This window comes from Anolis sagrei, chromosome 9, assembly GCF_037176765.1.
Source record: "Anolis sagrei isolate rAnoSag1 chromosome 9, rAnoSag1.mat, whole genome shotgun sequence".
NCBI classification, from domain to species: Eukaryota; Metazoa; Chordata; class Lepidosauria; order Squamata; family Dactyloidae; genus Anolis; species Anolis sagrei.
This window is the reverse complement of record NC_090029.1, coordinates 19,432,198-19,455,164: the sequence shown is the minus strand read 5'-3', so window position 1 is coordinate 19,455,164 and position 22,967 is coordinate 19,432,198. Positions and strand designations below refer to the sequence as shown.

Below are 22,967 nucleotides of genomic sequence, written 5' to 3'. Positions count from 1 at the left end.
TACAAAACTAAAGTTCTGGTGGTGAAAACTAGGAGGCGCTGGTGCTTTGCTTCTACAGTGCTGCTAAAGTTCTGGTGGTGAAAATTTCAGAACTCTAACAAAACTTTCAAAATTTCATCATAAATGGCAGTTCCTAATAGGTTCTGTCATAAATATAATCAATAATGAAATAATAATGAAATTTTGAAAGTTTTGTTAGAGTTCTGAAATTTTCACCACCAGAACTTTAGGAACACTATAGAAGCAAAGCACCAGCACCCCCTAGTTTTCACCACCAGAACTTTAGTTTTGTAAGTACTTTAGAACCATGGATTGCACATGCCTAATATACATATACATTGTAGTCATGCCGGCCACATGGCCTTGGCGGTGTCCATAGACAGTGCTGGCTCTTTGGCTTAGAAATGGAGATGAGCACCACAACCCAGAGTCGGACATGACTGGACTTCATGTCAGGGGAAAACCCTGAACTTTACCTATACATATACATACACACACAAACTGGAAGAATCTGTTTGCCTGGAGCCAAGACCCAACCCTCCAGAGTGCTTCCCACCAAGACTATCCATGTTTCACACTTCCATTCCTTTCTCCCTCCTTCCCACCAACATCACCACCCTCTTTCAAGCCTCCGCTTGTAAGCATTTCCCAGATTCCGGCATCCATCTCCCCCGCACATCTGGAACTAGTTTGGTCCATTCTGTTCAACAGCTCAGTGCAAATGGGAAGCTTGCTTGCTAGGCTGCACAGTGCTCTTTAACCCTGGGAAGAGAAGCCTTAACCCACTGGAACGGCAGCATCCTGCGAGCCACAAATATCCGGTCCATCCCAAAATGCAAGCGGCCCAACGGCTGGCAATAAGCTATTTGTGCTAGAGAATATATCAGTTTATCTCCGGGTCACTTTGGAAATCTCTTGCCCATTTTAGGACTGTTCCTTTCTTGTCTTAGTGGGTGGAATTTTCTCTCCAATCAGACTACTGTTGTCATCTACTTTTCAACTTACAGAGCTCGTTTACTTTTTTTCTTCGAAATGTGGTAAATTTTTTAAAAAATGTAACCTACTGATGCCTCAATTAATGTAATTTTATTGGTATCTATTTTTATTTTCAAATTGAACAGTAGCTGCTGCATTTCCCACCCTCGGCTTAGACTCGAGTCAATAATTTTTCCTAGTTTTTTGTAGTAAAATTAGGTGCCTCGACTTATATTCGAGCTGGCTTATTCTCAAGTATATACGGTAACTATAACCATAATCATCACCACTACCATCATAATTTTTAGTATCTATTTTCATTTTGAAATTGACCAGGAGCTGCTGCCTTACCCTCAGCTTAGACTCAAGTCAATGTTTCCCAGTTTTTTGTCGCTAGTGCCTCGGTTAATATTCGGCTCGGCTTTTATTCAAGTATATATGATAACTATAAGCATCATCATCATCTCTACCATCGTAATTATTATTAGGAAGTATTTTTATCTTGAAATTTACCAGGAGCTGCTGCATTTCGGCTTAGACTTGAGTCAATAATGTTTCCCAGTTTTTTTGTCGTAGTTGCCTCGGCTAATATTCGGCTCGGCTTATATTCGAGTATATTCGGTAACTATAAACATCATCAACATCTCTACCTTCATAATTATTATTTGGAAGTATTTTTATCTGAGGGTGCTGCATTTCCCACCCTCAGCTTAGACTTGAGCCAATAATTTTTCCCAGTTTTTTTGTCGTAGTTGCCTTGGCTAATATTCAGCTCGGCTTATATTTGAGTATGTTTGGTAACTATAAGCATCATCATCATCATCATCACTACTACCATCATAATTTTTAGTATCTATTTTTTATTTTGAAATTTACTAGTAGCGGCTGCATTTCCCACCCTCGGCTTAGACTCGAGTCAATAATGTTCCCCAGTTTTTTGCCTCGGCTTAGACTCGAGTATATACGGTAGCTATCATCATCACCACCATCATAATTATTAATAAAAGAGGTAGATATGACACAGGATCAGCGAAAGAGGGAGGAGGAATTACCCAAGAGAGCAGGGAAAGAGGATATTTCCTGAAAGGGTTTGGATACAAGACCATGAATATGCAGATAAGATCAAAGAAAACTGAAAAATCTCAAGACTTCCAGGACTTCCAATACTTTTTTGTTTTTCCTTTCTGGACAAGCCCTAAAATGAGGCAGGAAAAGAAAACAATTTTAACAACATTTACTGGTTTTGTAAGGAGAGAGGCTGTGAAGGAAGATTGTTCAGGCTCCGGTCAAGGAAGGGGGTTTGCCTCCCTTGACGGAGTCCACAGCGTGACTGACGTGCGCCAGTTGACGGTGCGGGAAGGAAAGGTCAATCTGTGTGTGTGTGTGTGCTGTTGTTGAGGCTAAGGCTACCACCACAGCCCCCCCCCCTCCCGCCACGTGACTCTGGTGAGTGAAAAAGGTGGGTGGCAAAGAGCCCGCCCCCCGAAGCCCCCCACGTGGCCGCTCGGCCGCCTCCTCCTCCTCGCTGAGGCCCCGTCCCTCCCGCCGGCAGGAACAACCCATCGCTGCGCGGCGGGAGCGCCCTGGACCCAAGAGGTGCCATGCTGTGGTGCCATGTCATGTGCGCCAAGTTGGCAAAGAGGTGGGTTAGAGAAATGCCTGGCATTTCAAGTTTTGCCTGGGCTTTGGGTGTGTGGATAGCGTGGAGGCCCATGCATTCGGAGGATGGCTAAGGAAGAGACGGGGCAACAAAAAAAAGCTTGCGGAAAAAAACCCCACCGTGGTGCCCAAAGAGATGTTGCGTTACCTTATTTTTTTTCCAGACGGGCCCACCATCCTTAAAGGTTTCTAGGAATGAAGCTGCTGTACAGCCACTCCTTCCTCTCTAGCGGGGACCAGCCGGGACTAGGCTGCCCCACGCTTCCAGGGCCAGCTCTGAGCTTCAGGGCTGGCCTGCGGAGTAGTAGGTAGGTGTCTGTCTGGCTGCGGGTCACTGAAGACATCAAAGGAGGGATCATTTCAATCACTGGCTGGCCACCGCGGAGCCCCTTGGGGAGCCCGAGGGACTCCTCCGACAGCCACATTCCCCTTGACCACGGGATGCAATGGGGGAGCAACTCCTACTCGAGATGGCACTAGAGGGACTTCGAGCAGAAGGAGATGGAGAGGTATTGTCGAAGGCTTTCATGGCTGGAATCACTGGGTTGTTGTAGGTTTTTTCGGGCTATATGGCCATGTTCTAGAGGCATTTTCTCCTGATGTTTCGCCTGCATCTATGGCAGGCATCCTCAGAGGTTGTGAGGTCTCGAAAAAATCTACAACAACCCAGAAATGGAGAGGCTTTGAGCATTACTCTTTGGGCCTTGGCAAAGTCCGTAGGGAGAGCCCAACCCTGAGCTTCCTTCTTTAGTTGCAACAGGGCCATGTGGATGCTTTCTTCATCTGCCATTTGTCCATTCGTTCAACTAAGGGACTTCATGTAAAGAAGCACATTGATTCCTGAGATGTTCTGGCAAGTTTGTAGTCAACAGCAGGTACCTGCTCTTTGCAGACCTTTCTATGAATAGCTTTCGTACAATTATATTTTTCTCTGCACCTAATTTCACTACTAATTATAATTAAGCTGAGCTGAAGAGTGGGGGAAAGCATAGGGTAAATAAATATATGATAGTCCCAATTTACTATCTGATCCTTAGTTGGTTATATATGAATAATATAATATAATATGCATTATGGTCCCATTTACTATGGCATCCTTAGTTGGTTGGGTCCCATTTACTATCTGATCCTCAGTTGGTTATATATGAATAATATAATATAATATAATATAATGTGTATTATGGTCCCATTTACTATGGCATCCTTGGTTGGTTGGGTCCCATTTACTATCTGATCCTTGGCTGGTTATATATTAATATAATATATATGATATGATATGATATAATATGCAGAGTGGTCCCATTTACTATGTGATCCTTAGTTATAGATTAATATAATTATAATATAATATAATATGTAGAATAGTCCCATTTACTATGTGATTCATAGTTGGTTATAGTTTATTATAATAATAATAATATAATATAATATGTAGGATAGTCCCATTTACTATATGATCCTTAGTTGGTTATAGATTAATATACGGTAATTATAATTATAATACAGGGTTAGTCAAAATGCATAGGCCAATAAGCCATTCAATTGAATGGCTTATTGGCCTATGCATTTTGACTAACCCTGTATAATATAATGAATATGTAGGATAGTCCCATTTACTATGTGATCCTTAGTTGGTTATAGATAAATATAATATCATATAATATGTAGGATAGTCTCATTTACTATGTGACCCTTGGTTGGTTATATATTAATACAGTTATAATATAATATAATATGTAGGATGGCCCCATTTACTATGTGATCCTTAGTTGGTTACAGATCAATATAATATAATATAATATAATATAATATAATATAATATGTAGGATATTTACTATGTGATCCTTGGTTGGTTATAGTATAGTATAGTATATATTTAACGGTCCCATTTGCTATGTGATCCTTGGTTGGTTGGGATATGCCAGATGACTAATCAAGAGGGATGATTCAGCCAGTGCCAACTTGGTGCTAAAACAGTTACAGACATGGAAGCTTTTTATTTAAGGTGTAAGCTTGTCCTCCTCCCCTCTGAGCATTACAAGGAAAATGGCAAACCGCAGGTCAGAGTCCTAACTGTGACCTATGAAAGGTTGCCTTGCTTGCACAAACTACTATCCTACCCTAGTTCTGCAACAAAGGGAGTCCCTTGGCTGCTCGTAAGCATGTTGCAGGGAGGGCTTAAGGAACCTCTTTGGGTTGTGCGTCCTTCGTAAACTCAAGAGTAAGTGCCTTGCCCTGACTTTAACTCACCAAACCTCCATCCAGTTTGTGTTTGGTGGAGGTTGTGAGCTGGCCGTTGCCTAGCGAGGAGGCCGAAGTAATGTTTAACACTATAAAAACTTTATTGGTAACACATTCATTTGTTTTAAGGGAAGAGCTTCCAGCGTTCGCCCTGCAGAACCCTCTCTCCAGATGGACAGCAGGAAAAACAAAACAAGACACACAAAAAAACCCACTGTTCTCATCTCTCCAAGTTACAGAAGCAGGGAAGTTACATCTGGTCAATGCTTGTGCTAATCTCCTTTCATGGGCAGAGCAACAGTTGTCTGAACAAGACCTCCCACGGAGGGAAACATCGTCAGCCAATGGGAATGATCAGCTTGAGATAGTTAATACCGAGAGGACTCCGAATAGCGGGCAAGGGTTACACAACAGGAGGTCATTTGGGGAAATCTGCCAGATATTAAGCAAGTATATGTGCTGGAGGCTCCTTTTTTGGAAGCCTTTAAACAGAGGCTGGATGGCCATCTGTCAGGGGTGCTTTAAATGTGATTTTCCTGCTTCTTGGCAGAATGGGGTTGGACTGGATGGCTCACCAGGTCTCTTCCAACTCTAGGATTCCATATTTTGGTGATAGTTTTGTACTGCAATGTGTACGGTGAGCCAATACATACTTAATGAAAATGTTTTTCAAAAGATTCACCTAAAAGTGGTATCTTTAATTATAAGTTTACTAGCCGTCCCCTGCCACATTTCTATGTATATGTGCTTTGTGTGTGTGTGTATGCGTTGTAACATATTTTTTTTATTTTTGGCTTTTTAAGTCTCTTCCACTGAGTTTTTCAGTGTTTTTATGAGTGATGGTCACTTGTTGGCCTGAGAGGTGTCTTGTGGCCAAATTTGGCAGCAATTCGTCCAGTGATTTTGAGTTATGTTAATCCCACAAATGAACATTACATTTTTATTTATATAGATTGGAAATCACCTTAAAAGGCAGTTAAATTCCTTTCACTTTCAAGTATGTATTTCTTGATATTTTTGAAAGTTGATCCCATTTGTGTGTGTGTGTGTGTGAATCAAATCAAGTATTTTTTTCTCAATATTTGCATTGTTCATAATAAAGTAAAGGTAAGGGTCCAGTCGTGTCCGACTCTGGGGGTTGATGCTCATCTCCATTTCTAAGCTGAAGAGCCGGTGTTGTCCTTAGACACCTCCTAGGTCATGTGACCAGCATGGCTGCATGCAGCACCGTTACCTTCCTGTTGGAGTGGTACCTATTGATCTACTCACATTTGCATGTTTTCGAATTACTACGTTGGCAGAAGTTGGGCCTACCAGCGGGAGCTCACCCCGTTCCTTGGATCTGAACTGCCGACTTCTGGTCAGCAGGTTCAGCATCTCAGTGCTTTAACCCGCTGTGCCACTGCAGCCCCTTTGCATTGTTCCTACGACACCTTTTCTAATTCTCAGATTTCTTATGGAGCAAAGAGAAGCAAAGAAGGTGACACAAGAGAATGAGAGGAGGCATTAAAATATCAAAAAGGCAGGAAAGCCACTCTGAACAACAATTGTTCCTTTTGGTAAACTGTATGAATGCAACTCTGCACAACTCATGTAGCTGGCCCGAAAGCCTTGGCTTTTTCCTGGAACCCTGGAAAGGTTTTAACTTATTGGAAATTGCAACACTATTCATTTGTTAAAGTATATATTTGTGAACCTGTATGTATTGTATGACTATACTGATATATATATATGAATTACATGGGTAAACTTTGCCCTTCCAGGTGTTTTGGACTCCAACTCCCACAATCCCATGCCATTTCCTTTTAATAGGTAACTCAGCAGTTAAACTGATAAACCGTGTCTTTGAACTACCAGGGACAAAGGCATGCCATTGCATGAAAAGGAAAAGGAAAGGGCCTGAGGCTGTTAGGAATTGTGGGAGTTGGGAGTCCAAAACACCTGGAGGGCTGAAGTTGCCCATGCTTGATATACTGTATATACTCGAGCATAAGCCTAGTTTTTCAGTCCTTTTTTAAGCTGAAAAAGTCTCCCTCGGCTTATAATCGAGTCAAGGTTTTTTATTATTTTACTCTATTATTATTATTATTAATCATTTTACTCTATTATTATTATTATTACATTTACTATTTTATTCTTTATTATTATTATTACATTTATTATTTTACTCTATTATTACTGTTATTACATTTCCATTATTTTAGTATTATTATTACATTTATTATTTTACTCTATTATTACTGTTATTATCACATTTCCATTATTTTACTCTATTATTATATTTATTATTTTACTCTATTATTGTTATTATTATGTTTCCATTATTTTATTCTATTATTATATTTATTATTTTACTCTATTATTATTGGAAGGATATGCAAACACATTTACACTGAAAAAGGTTAGAATAATGCTTTAATCAGAGGACAGTCTTATCTTAACTTTCAGTTTTATTCAAAAACATTTAACCTACCGATGCCTCAATTAATGCAGTTTTATTGGTATCTATTTTTATTTTGGAATTTACTAGTAGTTGCTGCATTTCCCATCCTCGGCTTATACTCGAGACAATCCGTTTTCCCATTTTTTTGTAGTAAAATTAGGTGCCTCGGCTTATATTCGGGTCGGTTTATACTCAAGTATATACAGTATATGGATAATATAGGAACTCCTGTCTAGCCAGACTAAATTTAATTTTCAGTGCAAGGATCAGTATGACGGGCAGAAAGGACTGCAGTTCAGAACAATTACCAAATCCCAGCCAACCTTTTGAGTCTAGAGATTTCTTCTTTCTTTTGCAACAAAAGCTGCAGAGGGTTAAAACAAATGTGTAGGGCTATTGGGATGTCCATCCATCCTGGGAAGGAAGCTTTAAACAACACTGTTTAGCAACAGAGATCTGTCTGGACGCTTCCAAAAGAAGAGAAAGGCAGCTCTCCCTTCCTATCCATCCCAAAGAAGGGAAAGTGGAGGTACGGACTCACCTGAGCGTGAAGGGCGGCAGCGGCTGCGGCGGCAGCTGGATACGTGAAAGCGGCGTGTGGGATAGCAGGGGTCAACTCTGTGGTGTAGAGTGGATAGGGAGCCCAGGCCTCTGGAGATGCCGGGATCAGGGCTGCCCCAGTCAGGTCATCTGGAGAGACGAGGAGTGACAGACAGCATGTCAGCCTCTGCCCTGGTTGGTCAAGGGACAAGTGGCACAAGGGGCGGCTCAACCCATTACGCAAAGTAAGCATTTGCAGTATAGTTGATTTTGCCCAAGGGCGCTCGCTCTTGAGGCGCTCTTGGGGGAAAATAGACCTTGACATATGCGAGTTGTAGTTACTGGGATGTATAGTTCACCTACAATCAAAGAGCATTCTGAACTCCACCAATGATGGAATTGAACCAAATATGGCACACAGAACTCCCACGACAAACAGAAAAAATATATATCAGTGATTGGTTTGGGGGGGGGGGGCAAAATACTGTTTGCTTACCATTGAAAATTACTTAGGGCCGCCTCTGATTGTGGGTGAGGGGGATTGATTTTGTCATTTGAGAGTTGCAGTTGCTGGGATTTATAGTACACCTATAATCAGAGATCATTATGAACTCCACCAGCAATGGAATTGCGCCAAACTTGGCACACAGAACTCCCATGACCAACAGAATATACTGGGAGGATTTGGTGGGCATTGATCTTGAGTTTGGGAGTTGTAGTTCACCTACATCCAGAGAGCACTGTGGACTCAAACAATGATGGATCTGGACCAAACTTGGCATGAATACTCAATATGCCCAAATGTGAATACTGGTGGAGTTTGGGGAAAATAGAGCTTCACATTTGGGATTTGTAGTTGCTGGAATTTATAGTTCACCTACAATTACAGAGCAATCTCAACTCCACCAACGACAGAATTGGGCCAAACTTCCCACACAGAACCCCCATGACTAACAGAAAGTAATGTGTTTCCTGATGGTCTTTGACATCCCCTCGCGACCCCCTCAGGGGTCCCGACCCCCAGGTTGAGAAACACTGTGCTACACCATCCAACAAGTGGACTAAATGGGCAATTGGGACACACTAATAGGATCTCAGCCTTAGTGTGTAATATCCCCAGCTTCATCCTAACACAAGTGTTCCATAGCTGCACCCCACAAGTGAGCACCAGGAGGGAGTTTGCTACCATGTGGAGTGGCGCAAAGCAGCCTCAAGCGGTGGGAAGTGGCAGGTTTGCCTCTCGGGCAGGAGCACCCAACCCCAATGTGTTCCCATTCCCTGTGGATCTCCTCCCCTCCACCAACTCCTCACAAGGATCCCGTGCAATGAAGTGCGCTCCGAGTGCAGGGTGGAGGTTGGTGGGGTTCGGTGTGGCCATCAGCTTGCTTTTGGCCATCTTGGTGTTGGCTTTGGCAAACTCTAACCGCAGCGTCTGGGGGTTCTCCGGGTCAAAGCGGATGCCCTGCAGGAGGAGGAGACAAGGAGAGAGATTACAGCCTGCCCTCCATATTTGCTGGGGAACAAGACCATTGCAAAAGTGGCTTTTAAAAACTGGCAGGGATGATGGACTGACAGCAGACACACACCCCTATGGCCAGAACCAAGTACAGCCTCCAAGATGCCGAAAGATGGGAAAGCCTATATATACCTCTATTGATGTACAGTTGTCTGTCTTGTCAATGTATAACGGCATTGAATGTTTGCTGTATATTGTGATCCGCCCTGATTCCCCTTTGGGGAGAGAAGGGTGGAATATAAATACTGTAAAACAACAAATACAAGTCCATGGTACTTACATTCAATGCGTTCTTTGCAGCTTCCGCACCAGACCGGCTGTCGAAGGTAACAAAGCCTACCGGCTAGGAAAGAAAACACCTGATTTTAGGTATGCATTCATGCAGTATCTACCACAAGAGAAGTATTAATAGTCATGGCAAATAGCCAACAAGATGTTTAGTAGCATCACCCAGCAAGAAGGACCCTGGAAGTAAGATTTGGCACCATACTCCTTTGGTAAATTGGGAGTATTTTGTTAACTTGGCAGATTTGCCCATAAGTGTTTCAAAGGGTTCACTATAATAGTGTAGTTCACTCTAGTACACTACAATACAACAAGAAGGAGACAGAAGACCTGGTTCTTGCAGCCCAGGAGCAAGCCATCAGAACCAATGCCATGAAGGCCAGGATTGAAAAATCAGTGGATGACCCAAAATGCAGACTGTGCAAGGAAGCGGATGAAACCATGGACCATCTTCTCAGGTGCTGCAAGAAAATCACACAGATGGACTACAAGCAGAGGCACAACTTGTGGCCCAGATGATTCACTGGAACTTATGTCACAAGGACCACCTGCCAGCAGGAAAAAATTGGTGGGATCATAAACCCACAAAGATTGTGGAAAATGAACACGCAAAATCCTGTGGGACTTCCGAATCCAGACTGATGAAGTTTTGGAACACAATACACCAGACATCACGATTGTGGAAAAGAAAAAAGTTTGGATGAATGATGCCGCCATTCCAGGCAACAGTCGCATTGAGGAAAAACAATAGGAAAAACTCAGCCACTATCAAGACATCAAAATTGAACTGCAAAGGCTCTGGCAGAAACCAGTCCAGGTGGTCCCAGTGGTCATGGGCGCACTCGGTGCCGTGCCAAAAGATCTCAGCTGGTATTTGGAAACAATAAACATTGACAAAATCACGATCTGTCAACTGTAAAAGGCCACCTGACTTGGATCTGCACTCACCACTGGGAAAGACATCACACAATCGTAGACGCTTGGGAAGTGTCGACTTGTGATACGAAATCCAGCATATAGATCTCGTTTGCTGTGACATACTGTGTTTTTGTGTGAGTAAAATAGTAATAATAATAATAATAATAATACAGAAGGAGCCCCTGGTGGCGCAATGAGTCAAACCCTTGTGCCGGCAGGACTGCTGACCGAAAGGTCGGCAGTTTGAATATAGGGAGCGGGGTGAGCTCCCGTCTGTCAGCTCCAGCTTCCCATGCAGAGACATGAAAGAAGCCTCCAACAGGATGGTAAAACATCCAGGCGTCCCCTGGGCAACATTCTTGCAGACGGACTATTCTCTCACACCAGAAGTGACTTGCAGTTTCTCAAGTCACTCCTGACACAGAAAAAAAAATATGCAGAAGTATGGAGAAGCATGTGATCCTTCAGAATACAACTCCTTGCATTCATCACTGTTGCCTAAGGCTGCTGGGAGCTGCAGTCCAACATCTCATGGACAGCCCTGGCCCTACATAGAAGATCACAAAAATGCTAAAAGTGGGGAAAGGCTCTAGATGGGTTCGTTGAAGCAGCAGCTATAATTGAGCAAACGAAATTGCTCATCTCTTTTTTAGTAACTCCAAAGCTAGGAATGGCATCCCTCCCCGCTTCCTCCCTAATTAAAATATTTCATCCTAGATTCAAGTACTTAAGAGCAGCATTGGGCCGGCGCCAAGAGGAGGACTAAAGGGGGCATTACCTGTTTTGATGTTAGTTTGATCAGCGATCCTTCATAACCCTGAAAAGAGAGAAGCCGGCAACTTAGCTATTAGGCTCCTTAAAAGGAAAAGAAGAAGGGCTACGAGGCCAGCTCTATGCCCTTAAAAAGCATAAGCATGTGCCAGACATACTTTTCTAGGCCTTTGTAGCAAGCTAAAACTCATTGGATATTGTAAGTATTGCCAACACACACTCAAAAGCTTGTCCAGGCACTTCCATCTGGTGCAAAGAAAGCACAGAATCTATAAAAGGCATGGGCCAACTTGGGCCCTCCAGGTGTTTTGGATTTCAGCTCCCACCATTCCTATCAGCCTCAGGCCCTTTCCTTTTCCCCCTCAGCCACTTAAGGAAGAGAAAAGGAAGGGGCCTGAGGCTGATAGGAATGGTGGGAGCTGAAGTCCAAAACACCCGGAGGGCCCAAGTTGGCCTATACCTGATATAGTTTCGGACCACGGTCCAGTAGTTCTATATTTGGCTAGCGACAGTATCCCCAGGGTCTCGGAGACAGATCTCCCAACCCTAAAAACGTTAATGCCCAGTGTAACGGAATAACTACAAGGATTGAACGATAAGTAATGCCTCCACCTGTGTTACTTGGGTGTGGATGGGAAATTTTAATAAATCAAACGCAGAAATAATCCTTAGAATGTGCTCTTTAACGACCACTATTCACTTTTCCACACAAACACCAGACAATCGGATACATTTCTGCCAACGATGAACAAGTTTTCTGAAGCCGTCACAGAAGAAGTCGACACAACCAGCGTCTCACAGTTCTCTCAACGTCTTCATCAGAAGCATAATGATGTCCCAGCAGATCTTCTTTCACTATCAGAGACAGATGGAAGTCAGATGATGCTAAATCTGGACTGTATGAAGGATGCCGTACAGTGGTAAGATCCAGTCTCTGAAGTTTCAAGTCTGTGCGCTTTCATTTCAGGCGTCAGCATCCTGGGTACCCATTGTGCACAGATCTTCCGATAACCAAGCAAAGCAATAGTGTGACTCACACATAATCACCAGACAACTGGGTACATTTCTGCCGATGAACAAGTTTTCTGAAGCCGTCACAGAAGAAGTCAACATTCTGTCTCCGCAACCAGCGTCTCACCGTTCTCTCATCCTGGGTACCCATCATGCACAGATCTTCTGACAGCCAAGCAAAGCAATAATGTGAACCATACGTTCTTGTGAAATGCCGAATATGCTTGAAATTCTCTCTGAGTGATACGGCGATCGTCCTGAATCAATCTGTCAACCTTTTGCTTGTGAAACTCGGTGGTTGCTGTCACAGGACATCCAACTCTTTCTTTATCATGCAAGTCAGATCTTCCCACCTCAACATCTTTAAACTTTCTCGCCCAATGACACACAGTACTCACATCAATGCAATCACCATAAACATCTTGCATTCTCTGATGAATCTCCTTTGGGGTGACACCTTCTGCTCTCAAGAATTCAATGACTGCATGTTGCTTAAGTCGTTCCATATTTCACACTTTAACAACACAACCATTCAATGCTAAGGCTTCCCATCAAAATGGAACTGTAGAGAAGGGTCTACTGAACAAGCCAGTACCTGCTGCATACCAGTACTGCCATCTGTTGAGGAGTTACGCAGGTGGAGGCATTGCTTTTCATTCAACCCTCTCATATAATGAAGGTTTTGCCTATGAGAATAAGTTACTGTCAGAATATTGATGGAAAGAAGTGTCTATAAGATATAAGTTATCTAGTCAGAAAGCTGAAAAAGAATTAGATTTGAAAGAATAGGAAGTTACCTAACCAAGTTGACATGTTAAACTGTTCTGAAAGTTATATAGTATCAGTTTTATGTATTCACAAAAGTAAAAGACAGACGTAACAATATCCAGGTGGAACTGAAGTAAAGTACTGTGTAACAAATTCGCTTTATGTGCACAAGAATTCATAAATAAACATTTCTTTGTTTCAACTAATATATCGGAGTCTCGTGTCAAGTTAGAAGATACATTCCTGGAAGTCGTCTGGAGATTATTTTGAAGCTACATACTGACTACAGTATTGGGTTATACATCAAAGAGATATATACAAACATTTATAATTGAATCCTGCAACAAACAAATATGAGAAAGGTGACACAGAAGGTTTAAGAATAAAAATAGAATATAAAAGAAAGAAGTACCCCTTCCTGCCAGAATGGTGTGTGTGTGTGTGTGTATGTGTATATCCCACACCCAGTTAGCTATAGATGCTTGACTATTAACTTTTCATTTAATTATTGTTCCATTCCTAAACATTTGTTTTAATTCACTGCCAACCTACTTCACAAGTCAACCAACAGCTACATCCCTCAACCTTTCCATCTACTCACCTTGAATGGCCGGAAAAGCAAGTAAAGCTCTCTGGGTTTGATGTCCACAGGAAGGCCACTGACAAATAGTGTCCGTACCTAGGAGAGAAGAAGGACACCAAGCAGGTTCAGATCTCAGATACATCTATGGTACATGACAATGGTTATGACATCCATAGTTTAAGGTTCTTCAGCTATTAAGACATTTGATCTAGCAAATTTGTCCTTTGGATAATAGTTTTAAGAGAAATCGGCCCAGTAGGTTACAGACTTGTTCTGTGTAGTAACAACTGATATCTATGGTGATGACAGCATGCGACATCCCTCTCAGAAGTTTGGAGATACAATCCAAAGAGAAGCCAAGAACCTCCAACAACCTGGGGGTCACAACCAGACACAGATAATAGCAAACTCTCGCTTGTCAACCTTGGACCCTTAGCAACAACCCACTGTTTAAATAGCAGGACCTTGATATGCGCACTTCTTTCTATCTATATAAATAAAAATGTAATGTTCGTTTGTAGGATTATCAGAACTCAAAAACAACTGGATGAATTGACACCAAATTTGGACACATGACACCTAACAACCCAATGTATGTCCCTCACTCAAAAAATTGATTTTATCATTTGGGAGTTGTAGTTGCTGGGATTTATAGTTGACCTACCATCAAAGAGCATTCTGAAGCCCACCAATGATGGAATTGAACCAAAGTTAGCACACAGTTCTCCCATGACCAACAGAAAATGCTGGAAGGGTTTGGTGGGCAGTGTCCTTTGGTTTTGGAGTTGTAGTTCACCTACATCCAGAGAGCACTGTGAACTCAAACAATGATGGATCTGGACCAAACTCTACATGAATACTCAATATGCCCAAATGTGAACACTGGTGGAGTTTGGGGGAAACAGAATCTTGACATTTGGGAGTTGTAGTTGCTGGGATTTGTAGTTCACCTACAATCACAGAGCATTCTGAACCCCACCAATGATAGAATTGGGCTAAACCTCTAACACAGAACCCCCATGACCACTAGAGTGGGCCACAGCAATGTGTGGCAGGTGACGACTAGTGTTACATATAAATTAACTCATCCATACAAATGATCAGCCACTGCCAGAAGAAACAGAGTTTCATCTATGCTGATGACTGTTCCATCACCACTCAAGCAAAGAACTTTGAAGTGGTTGAACAGAAGCTCTCCGAAGCTTTAGGTGCTCTAACTGCCTATTACAGGAAAAACCAGCTGATTCCTAATCAACTGGGAAGGAATCCCACTGGAGGATTGCAGCACAACAAAATACCTGGGAGTCACTCTGGACCATGCTCTGACTTACAAGAAGTACTGCTTGAACATCAAGTAAAAAGTGACCACTAGAAATAATATCATATAAAAGCTGACTGGCATAACCTGGAGATCACAACCAGACACAGCGAAGACATCTGCCCTTGCGCTTTGCTACTTGGTTGCCGAGTATGCATGCTGAAACAGTGGGTGTGGATCTTAATGAAACATGGAGCATTATCATAGGATGTCTACACCCTACACTGTTGGATATATTATATTGTTTAGCCGATATCATACCACATGACATCTGTTGGGAAGTAGCAGCCAGCAATAAAAGGACCAAGGCATTGACATCTCCAGCCCATCCCTGTTCAGATATCAGCCAGGACACCAATGTCTTAAATCAAGTCACAATCTCTGAGGATGCTTGCCATAGATGCAGGAGAAATGTCAGGAGAGAATGCTTCTAGAACATGGCCATATAGCCCGAAAAACCTACAACAACCCAGTGATTCCAGCCATGAAAGCCTTTGACAATACACTGACCCCATAATCCACTTGTTTTTCAAGTACTTCAAAGGTTGCAATCCACTGCAATTTGGCCCTTAACGTATTATATACTTTTAGAAAATATATATAAATTACTTAATAATATAGTCATGAAGTCGGCTTATTAAAAAGCCCTCGAGAGTGACTTTTGTTAAAACCAGTAATTTAAATCTTTGAACCAAACGTAAGGTTATTTGCAACAATTTTCGTTGTTCATTATCCAATCAGATGGCGCCGCTACTTTTTAGGAAGCCTCCGTTCCATTCCTCTTGCATCAACCATTCCAGATTTCGGCCCTTGGCCCTGAACGAGGGCGCGATTTGCATCTTCATAAGGCATGACAATGTCCGTGTTGCTCAAAAGGACCACAGTGGAAAAAAAGCAAAACAACGGGGCTCTTTCCAAAGGGACCTGGCACAGGCCTCAACAAGTCAATCCGGAGATGGCTGGCGTCCAAGTCCAAGATGGCAGTCGTTCAGGTTTGGTCCCGATGAAGAAAGAAATGCTGGAATGGAACACACTTTGCCTGGGATGGCTGCACACAGGGCAGATCGGCTCAGTGTAGTTTCTAATGGTGACCCCCACATCTGAACCCAAGGGTTTTCCATAAAGGGCACAACTCCATCATCACAAAATTGCATCTAAGCCATGGTGGCGCAATGGGTTAAACCCTTGTGCTGGGTGAACTGCTGACCTGAAGATCAGATGTTCAAATCCTTGAGACGGGGTGAGCTCATGTCAACTTCAGCTTCCCATGTGGGATCATGAGACAAGCCACCCACAGGATGGTAAAATATCCGGGCATCCCTGGGCAACACTGTGATGCGGCAACTGAAAAGGCCAATGTGATTCTAGGCTTTGTGTCTATATCAAGGGAAGTAATATAGAATATAGATAAGCAATGTCTATAATGTAGTCCATGCATCTAGTAGTAGACTGCAAGCTGAGCATGAGCCAACAATGTGATGCGGCAGCTGAAAAAGCTAAGTTGATTCTAGACTTAGTGTCCATATCCAAGGGAAGTAATATAGAATATAGATAAGCAGCATCTATCATGTAAATAGTCTATGCATCTAGTAGTAGACCACAAGCTGAACACGAAGAGCCGGCATTATCCGTTTTTAAGATGTTTAACTGCAACCCGGCTTTTGCGCTTTCTTCTTTCATCTTGCTTAGAAAGCTCCTCAGCTCCTCCTCTCTTTCGGCCATCAAAGTGGTGTCATCTGCATATCTAAGTTTGTTAAATGTTTCTTCCAGCAATTTTCACCCCAGCCTTGCTTTTGTCAAGCCCCCCACATCGCATGATGTGTTCTGCATACAAGTTGAATAGGTTGGGTGATGGTATACGACCCTGCCGTAAGCCTTTCCCAGTCTTGAACCAGTGTGTTGTTCCATAGTCAGTAGTGACTGTTGCTACTTGGTCCTTATACTGTTTATATTACATTTAAAATATTGAATTGTTTTTATAATTGTTTTAACTGCAGCAGGTCCGAAGCTTGGGGGTCCTCCTGGACTCAACGGTGTCACTTCATGCTCAGGTGTCGGCGGTGGTGGGGAGGGCCTTTGCACAACTTAAACTCGTGCGCCAGCTACGACCATACCTCGTGAAGTCTGACTTGGCCAGCGTGGTCCACGCCTTGGTTACATCCAGATTGGATTATTGCAATGCGCTCTACGTTGGGCTGCCCTTGAAGACAGCCCGGAAGCTCCAACTGCTACAACGGGTGGCAGCCAGCCTCCTTACTGGAGCAAACTATCGGGAGAATACAACGCCCCTTTTAAAACAGTTTCACTGGCTGCTGATAAGTTGCCGAGTCAAATTCAAGGTGCAAGTTATGACCTATAAAGTCCTAAATGATTCGGGCCCCGCCTATCTTCGCGATCGCATCTCCCTCTATGAACCAGGGTGAACTTTAAGATCTTCCGGGGAGGCCCTCCTTTTGCTCCCACCACCATCACAAGCATGGTTGGTGGGGACGAGAGAGAGGGCCTTCTCGGTGGTGGCCCCTCGCCTCTGGAACACCCTTTCCTGGAGAAATAAGACCGGCCCCATCCCTCCCCTCTTTTCGTAAGAGCCTGAAGACCTGGTGGTTTCAACAAACCTTCGAAAATCGCTGCTGACTGTGAACCGCCTGGAGTCACCTCTGGCTGAGAAAGGTGGTATACAAATGCGGTACGTAAATAAACAATAAATAAATAAATATCCATCTGCTTTTACAATGGTAATAATAATATTATGTCTATTTAGAAGTCCACCTTCTTAAGGCGAAAAGGGCACGGTATCCTCAGAGTCGGCAAGTGATGGAATACAAAGGGCTGAACTGGGAGCAGCGTGCACAAGCCTTTCGCGATGCATCTCCATAAGGCCTGGCGGTCCTTGCCGCTCTCCAGAGCCAGCTGTCAGGCCCATCCCAGAACCGGGGAGATGATGCAGCTGGAGCGCCTTGACGCCAGGCGGATGGAATGCGAGGCTGCGGCATCGGCTTCGAGCACCGGACTTATAAGGCTCTCTGTGCAATATCAAAACACACAGAGCCCTTGCAAAACAAATGGTCGGAAGGGGAACATTCGGAACCTTCCAAAAACCAAAGATTAGTTGCTAACTCAACAGCTCGTTGCAGAAAACGTAGCAACTAAATTAAGCCTCGTATTCATAAAGGCACGTGCCCATCTCTCGCTGTGGATGAAATAAACTTGGATTGTATACAAACGAGAAGTTAAACAGTGACTGAAGAAAGGCTTTGGATCCTGTGTTGTCGAAGGCTTTCATGGCCGGAATCACTGGGTTGTTGTAGGTTTTTCGGGCTATATGGCCATATACTAGAAGCATTATCTCCTGACATTTCGCCTGCATCTATGGCAAGCATCCTGGGGATGTGAACACTGGTGAAGCTTGGGGAAAATAGACCTTCACATTTGGGAGTTGAAGTTGCTGGGATTTATAGTTCACCTACAATCACAGAGCATTCTGAACTCCATCAATGATGGAATTGAACCAAACTCAGCACACAGAACACTCACTCATGATGAACAGAAAATACGGGAAAGGTTTGGTGGGAATTGACCTTGAGTCTGGGAGTCGTAGTTCACCTACATCCAGAGAGCACTGTGGACTCAAACAATGATGGATCTGGACCAAACTTGGCACAGATACTCAATATGCCCAAATGTGAACACTGGTGGCGTTTGAGGAAAATAGATCATGAAATTTGGGGATTTTAGTTGCTGGGATTTATAGTACACCTACAATCACAGAGCATTCTGAACTCCATCAATGATGGAATTGAACCAAACTCAGCACACAGAACACTCAAGACGAACAGAAAATACGGGAAAGGTTTGGTGGGCATTGACCCTGGGTTTTGGAGTTGTAGTTCACCTACATCCAGAGAGCACTGTGGATTCAAACAATGATGGATTTGGACCAAACTTGGCACAGATACTCAATATGCCCAAATGTGAACACTGGTGGAGTTTGGGAAAATAGACCTTGACATTTGGGAATTGTAGTTGCTGGGATTTATAGTTCACCTACAATCAAAGAGCATTCTGAACCCCACCAACGATGGAATTGAGCCAAATTTGGCCCACAGAACCCCCATAAACATGATGATCTTGGTGACCCCTCTGATACCCCCCTCTCAACCCCTCTATGGGTCCTGACACCCAGCTTGAGAAATAGCGTAAAAACCAATTATTTCTAGGTCTCGCTTTAGATAGCGGAGTTGAACGCAGCCGATGAAGACACGTGCACTAAACAGCAGTGACCTGAAAAGTAACTATTGGAAGTGTCAAGCACAGTTAAGATGGGACCAGGACGGGCTTCTCTGGGGGTCTGAACTATAGAAGCAGGGAAAGCATTAAAGTTCAGCAAACAATGTTGACTGTCACTGGGAAGCAAGCGGCTCAACTCTCCGGAGCACAATGTTGAAGGACAAGTCAGCTCTGTTCTGGTCAGCTCTTTCCACCCAGAACTATCATTCCCAATAGCCAGCCATCTAATCAGTCAAGTGCCGGGTCTCATACATAAACGTTGCACCAATCAATGTTTTTCTTGATGACGCAGATCAACTGTCTACAAGAACAGAAACAAATCTTGCCTGAGTATTAGCGCTCGTTTCCATCCCCCTGCTTCCAAATATGGGTTAGCCTGCCTCACTCCTAATGCATGGGGGAGCCACGCATGGTCCACGCTGCACATTTTGCCTTTATGCCATATGACAGTCAAACCTTTTTGTGCAGCCGAGCACAAACAACTTGGTAACACATTGTGGGTAAGCGTGGCCAACTGAGAGAAGCCTGACTCTGGTACCAGCATCCTCAAAGAGCGTGCTACCTTTATGGTCCCGTAGTGAGGACAGGCAACAGGAGAACGGGAAGCTGTTTTGGAGATGACCCACCAAGACCCAGAAGGAATCCAGCTGTGAACGCAGATGTGGCAGTGGCATGCTTTCCGAACACTGCTAACAGAGAGAAAATGGTTTCGGAGCACTTCCTCCTGTTTCAAAGAGGAGAGAGATAATTTTGCACCATGCTTAGCAACTACAGCTGTGTTGTTGTAGGTTTTTACCTCACTACCTCTGAGGGTGCTTGCCATAGATGCAGGCGAAACGTCAGGAGAGAATGCCTTTAGAACATGGCCATATATCCCGAAAAAACCTACAGCAACACAGTGATTCCAGCCATGAAAGCCTTCGACAAAACTATGGCTGTGTTTTCTGGTGGTCTTTGGCAACCCTTCTGACACCCCCTTGTGTCCCGAACCCCAAGGTTGAGAAATGCTGCCTTAAGGCCATTCAGTCACATCATTTTCTTTTGGTCATGGGGATTTTGTGTGGGAAGTTTGGCCCAATTCCATCATTGGTGGAGTTCAGAATGCTCTTTGATTGTAAGTAAACTATACATTCCAGTAACTACAACTCCCAAATGTCAAAATCTATTTCCCCCCAAACTCCATCTATGTTGATATTTGGGCATATAGAGTATGTGTGCCAAGTTTGGTCTAGCTCCTTCGTTGTTTGAGTCCCCCCTCGGGGGTTGAGAAGGGCAGGGTAGAAATGCGCGAAATAAATAAATAGAGTTCACAGCGCTCTCTGGATATAGATGAACTACAACTCCAAAATTCAAGGTCAATGCCCACCAAACATTTCCAGTATTTCCAGTTGGTCATGGGAGTCCTGTGTGCCAAGTTTGGTTCAATTCCATCGTTGGTGGAGTTCAGAATGCTCTTTGATTGTAGGTCAACTATAAATCCCAGCAACTACAACTCCCACATGACAAAATCAATAAACGAACAGAGCATTTATCTCATATAAATAAAAATGTAATGTTCGTTTGTGGGATTCACATAACTCAAAACCACTGGGCGGATTGAGACCAAATTTGGACAGCATACACCTAACATCCCAATGTATGTCCTTCACTCATAAAAACACAGAAAACCACAGCAGAAGAGACTTTAAAACCACCCACCCACCCACACACACACCCACACACACACACACACATATCACACACACACACAAACACACATATATACACACATATATGCATATACACATACAAAACATACACAGAAAGGAGGGAGAGAAGGAGAGAAGGAAGGAGAGAAGGAAGGAGAGAGAAGGAATGAGGGACAGAAAGAGGGAAGGAGAGAAGGAAGGAAAGAAAGAAGGGTAGAGAAGGAAGGAAGGAAGGAAGGAAGGAAGGAAGGAAGGAAGGAAGGAAGGAAGGAGAGAAGGAGGGAAAGAAGGAGGGAAGGAGATAAAGAAGGAAAGAATGAAGGGTAGAGAAGGAAGGAAGGAGAGAAGGGGGAAAGAAGGAGGGAAGGAGCTAAAGAAGGAAAGAAAGAAGGGTAGAGAAGGAAGGAGAGAAGGAGGGAGAGAATGAAATAAAAAAGTGAAAGAGGGAAGGAAGGAGAGAAGGAATGAAAGAGAGAAAGAGGGTGGGAAGGAAGGAGACAAGGAAGGATGGAACCAAAGAGCAAAGGAAGCAAGAAAAGAAACAGGTAGAGAAGGAAGAAAGAAGAAGGAAAAACAGAAGGGAAAGAAAAAGAGGGAAGGAAGGAAGGAAGGAAGGAAGGAAGGAAGGAAGGAAAGAGGGAGGGAAGGAAGGAAAGAAAGAAAGAAAGAAAGAAAGAAAGAAAGGAGAGAAAGAGGAAGGGAAGGTTGGCCACAACAAGGCGTGGTGGGTACAGTTAGTATATATATATATAAATATACATATACACACAAACACATAAAAATACACACACACACACACATATGGCTGAAGTTACATTTTTTAAACTTACAACAGATTTAACTTAAGAACAAACCTACAGAGCCCATTTTGTGCATAATTTGGGGACTGCCTGTACGGTATATTGCAAAGAGAAGAGGGTCTTGTGTAGGAAATGTGGCCATCCTGCCAGACTCACTCAAGGTACGAAATGATATTGAGACCTACTTATTTTGTGCAAGACACTTAAGCCAACACATCTCGGGCCAAATACGTTCAATTTATTAGCTAGAGACAAGAATCTCAGCCCTTAGTCGCAAAAGGATTAGAGGTCTTGCGAGGCTCGGCTGTGACTTTATAAGGCAAGAACGGGATTTCTTTTTAAAGAAGGGAGAGCTGGATTCCCAAGATCCGGTTGAGATCTGTTTGCTTCTCAGACTTCACTTCCCTCAACGCTTGAGTCAACATTTGCTGTCCTGTGCGCCAGAGATGAACCATGTAGATGGAGTTGACGTGCTATTTCATTCTTGGCCACGTGAAAGGAAAGCCACACCTGCTCCTTTGCAAAATGTGACATTTACTACAACTACCTTAAAAGTCAACAATCTACCTTAAGGACGGCCAACTCCCGGCTCTTCAACCAAGCTACATCTGCTGGCGTTTTGTTTAAGAAGCCTTCAAGACTCGCAGTCTAGAAGAGATGTTCAGCTCACCACACAAGACTAGAACTGGACGTCTGCCAATGGCCATTAAGTATATGGCTTTATGACCGTAAGGTGTGCCACAAACAATAGCGATACCACTTTCCTGGGCCCATATAACAAATCTGGACCAACCGCCAGAGCAGAGCCCCAAAATGTCATTTGGAAGGTGTTGTCTGTTCATTCGTTCAGTCGTTTCCAACTCTTCCTGACCTCCTGGACCAGCCCACGCCAGACCTCCCTGTCGGCCGTCACCACCCCCAGCTCCTTCAAGGTCAATCCAGTCACTTCAAGGATGCCATCCATCCATCTTGCCCTTGGTCGGCCCCTCTTCCTTTTTCCTTCCATTTTCCTCAGCATCGTTGTCTTCTCTAGGTGGACCAGCCCACGCCAGAGCTCCCTGCCGGCCGTCACCACCCCCAGCTCCTTCAAGGTCCATCCAGTCACTTCAAGGATGCCATCCATCCATCTTGCCCTTGGTTGGCCCCTCTTCCTTTTTCCTTCCA

The 22,967-nt window shown here is 43.6% G+C and overlaps 1 protein-coding gene across 2 annotated transcripts in view; it reads right to left on the bottom strand.

Annotated features, from left to right (window-relative positions):
* The window catches only part of RBPMS2 (RNA binding protein, mRNA processing factor 2), a 52,652-nt gene that overhangs the window by 5,346 nt on the left and 24,339 nt on the right, over positions 1-22,967 (bottom strand). Inside the window, exons 2-7 of one of the 2 annotated variants that reach the window (XM_067471318.1) lie at positions 13,729-13,806; positions 11,356-11,394; positions 9,655-9,717; positions 9,170-9,320; positions 7,860-8,008; positions 2,482-2,968 (exon numbers count right to left, since the gene is read on the bottom strand). In XM_067471318.1, coding sequence (XP_067327419.1) covers positions 2,966-2,968; positions 7,860-8,008; positions 9,170-9,320; positions 9,655-9,717; positions 11,356-11,394; positions 13,729-13,806 — 483 coding nt within the window. In that variant the 3' untranslated portion in view covers positions 2,482-2,965. Of the gene's footprint in view, positions 1-2,481; positions 2,969-7,859; positions 8,009-9,169; positions 9,321-9,654; positions 9,718-11,355; positions 11,395-13,728; positions 13,807-22,967 lie in introns of those variants that run through there. The other variant, XM_060755593.2, reaches the window with a different exon arrangement.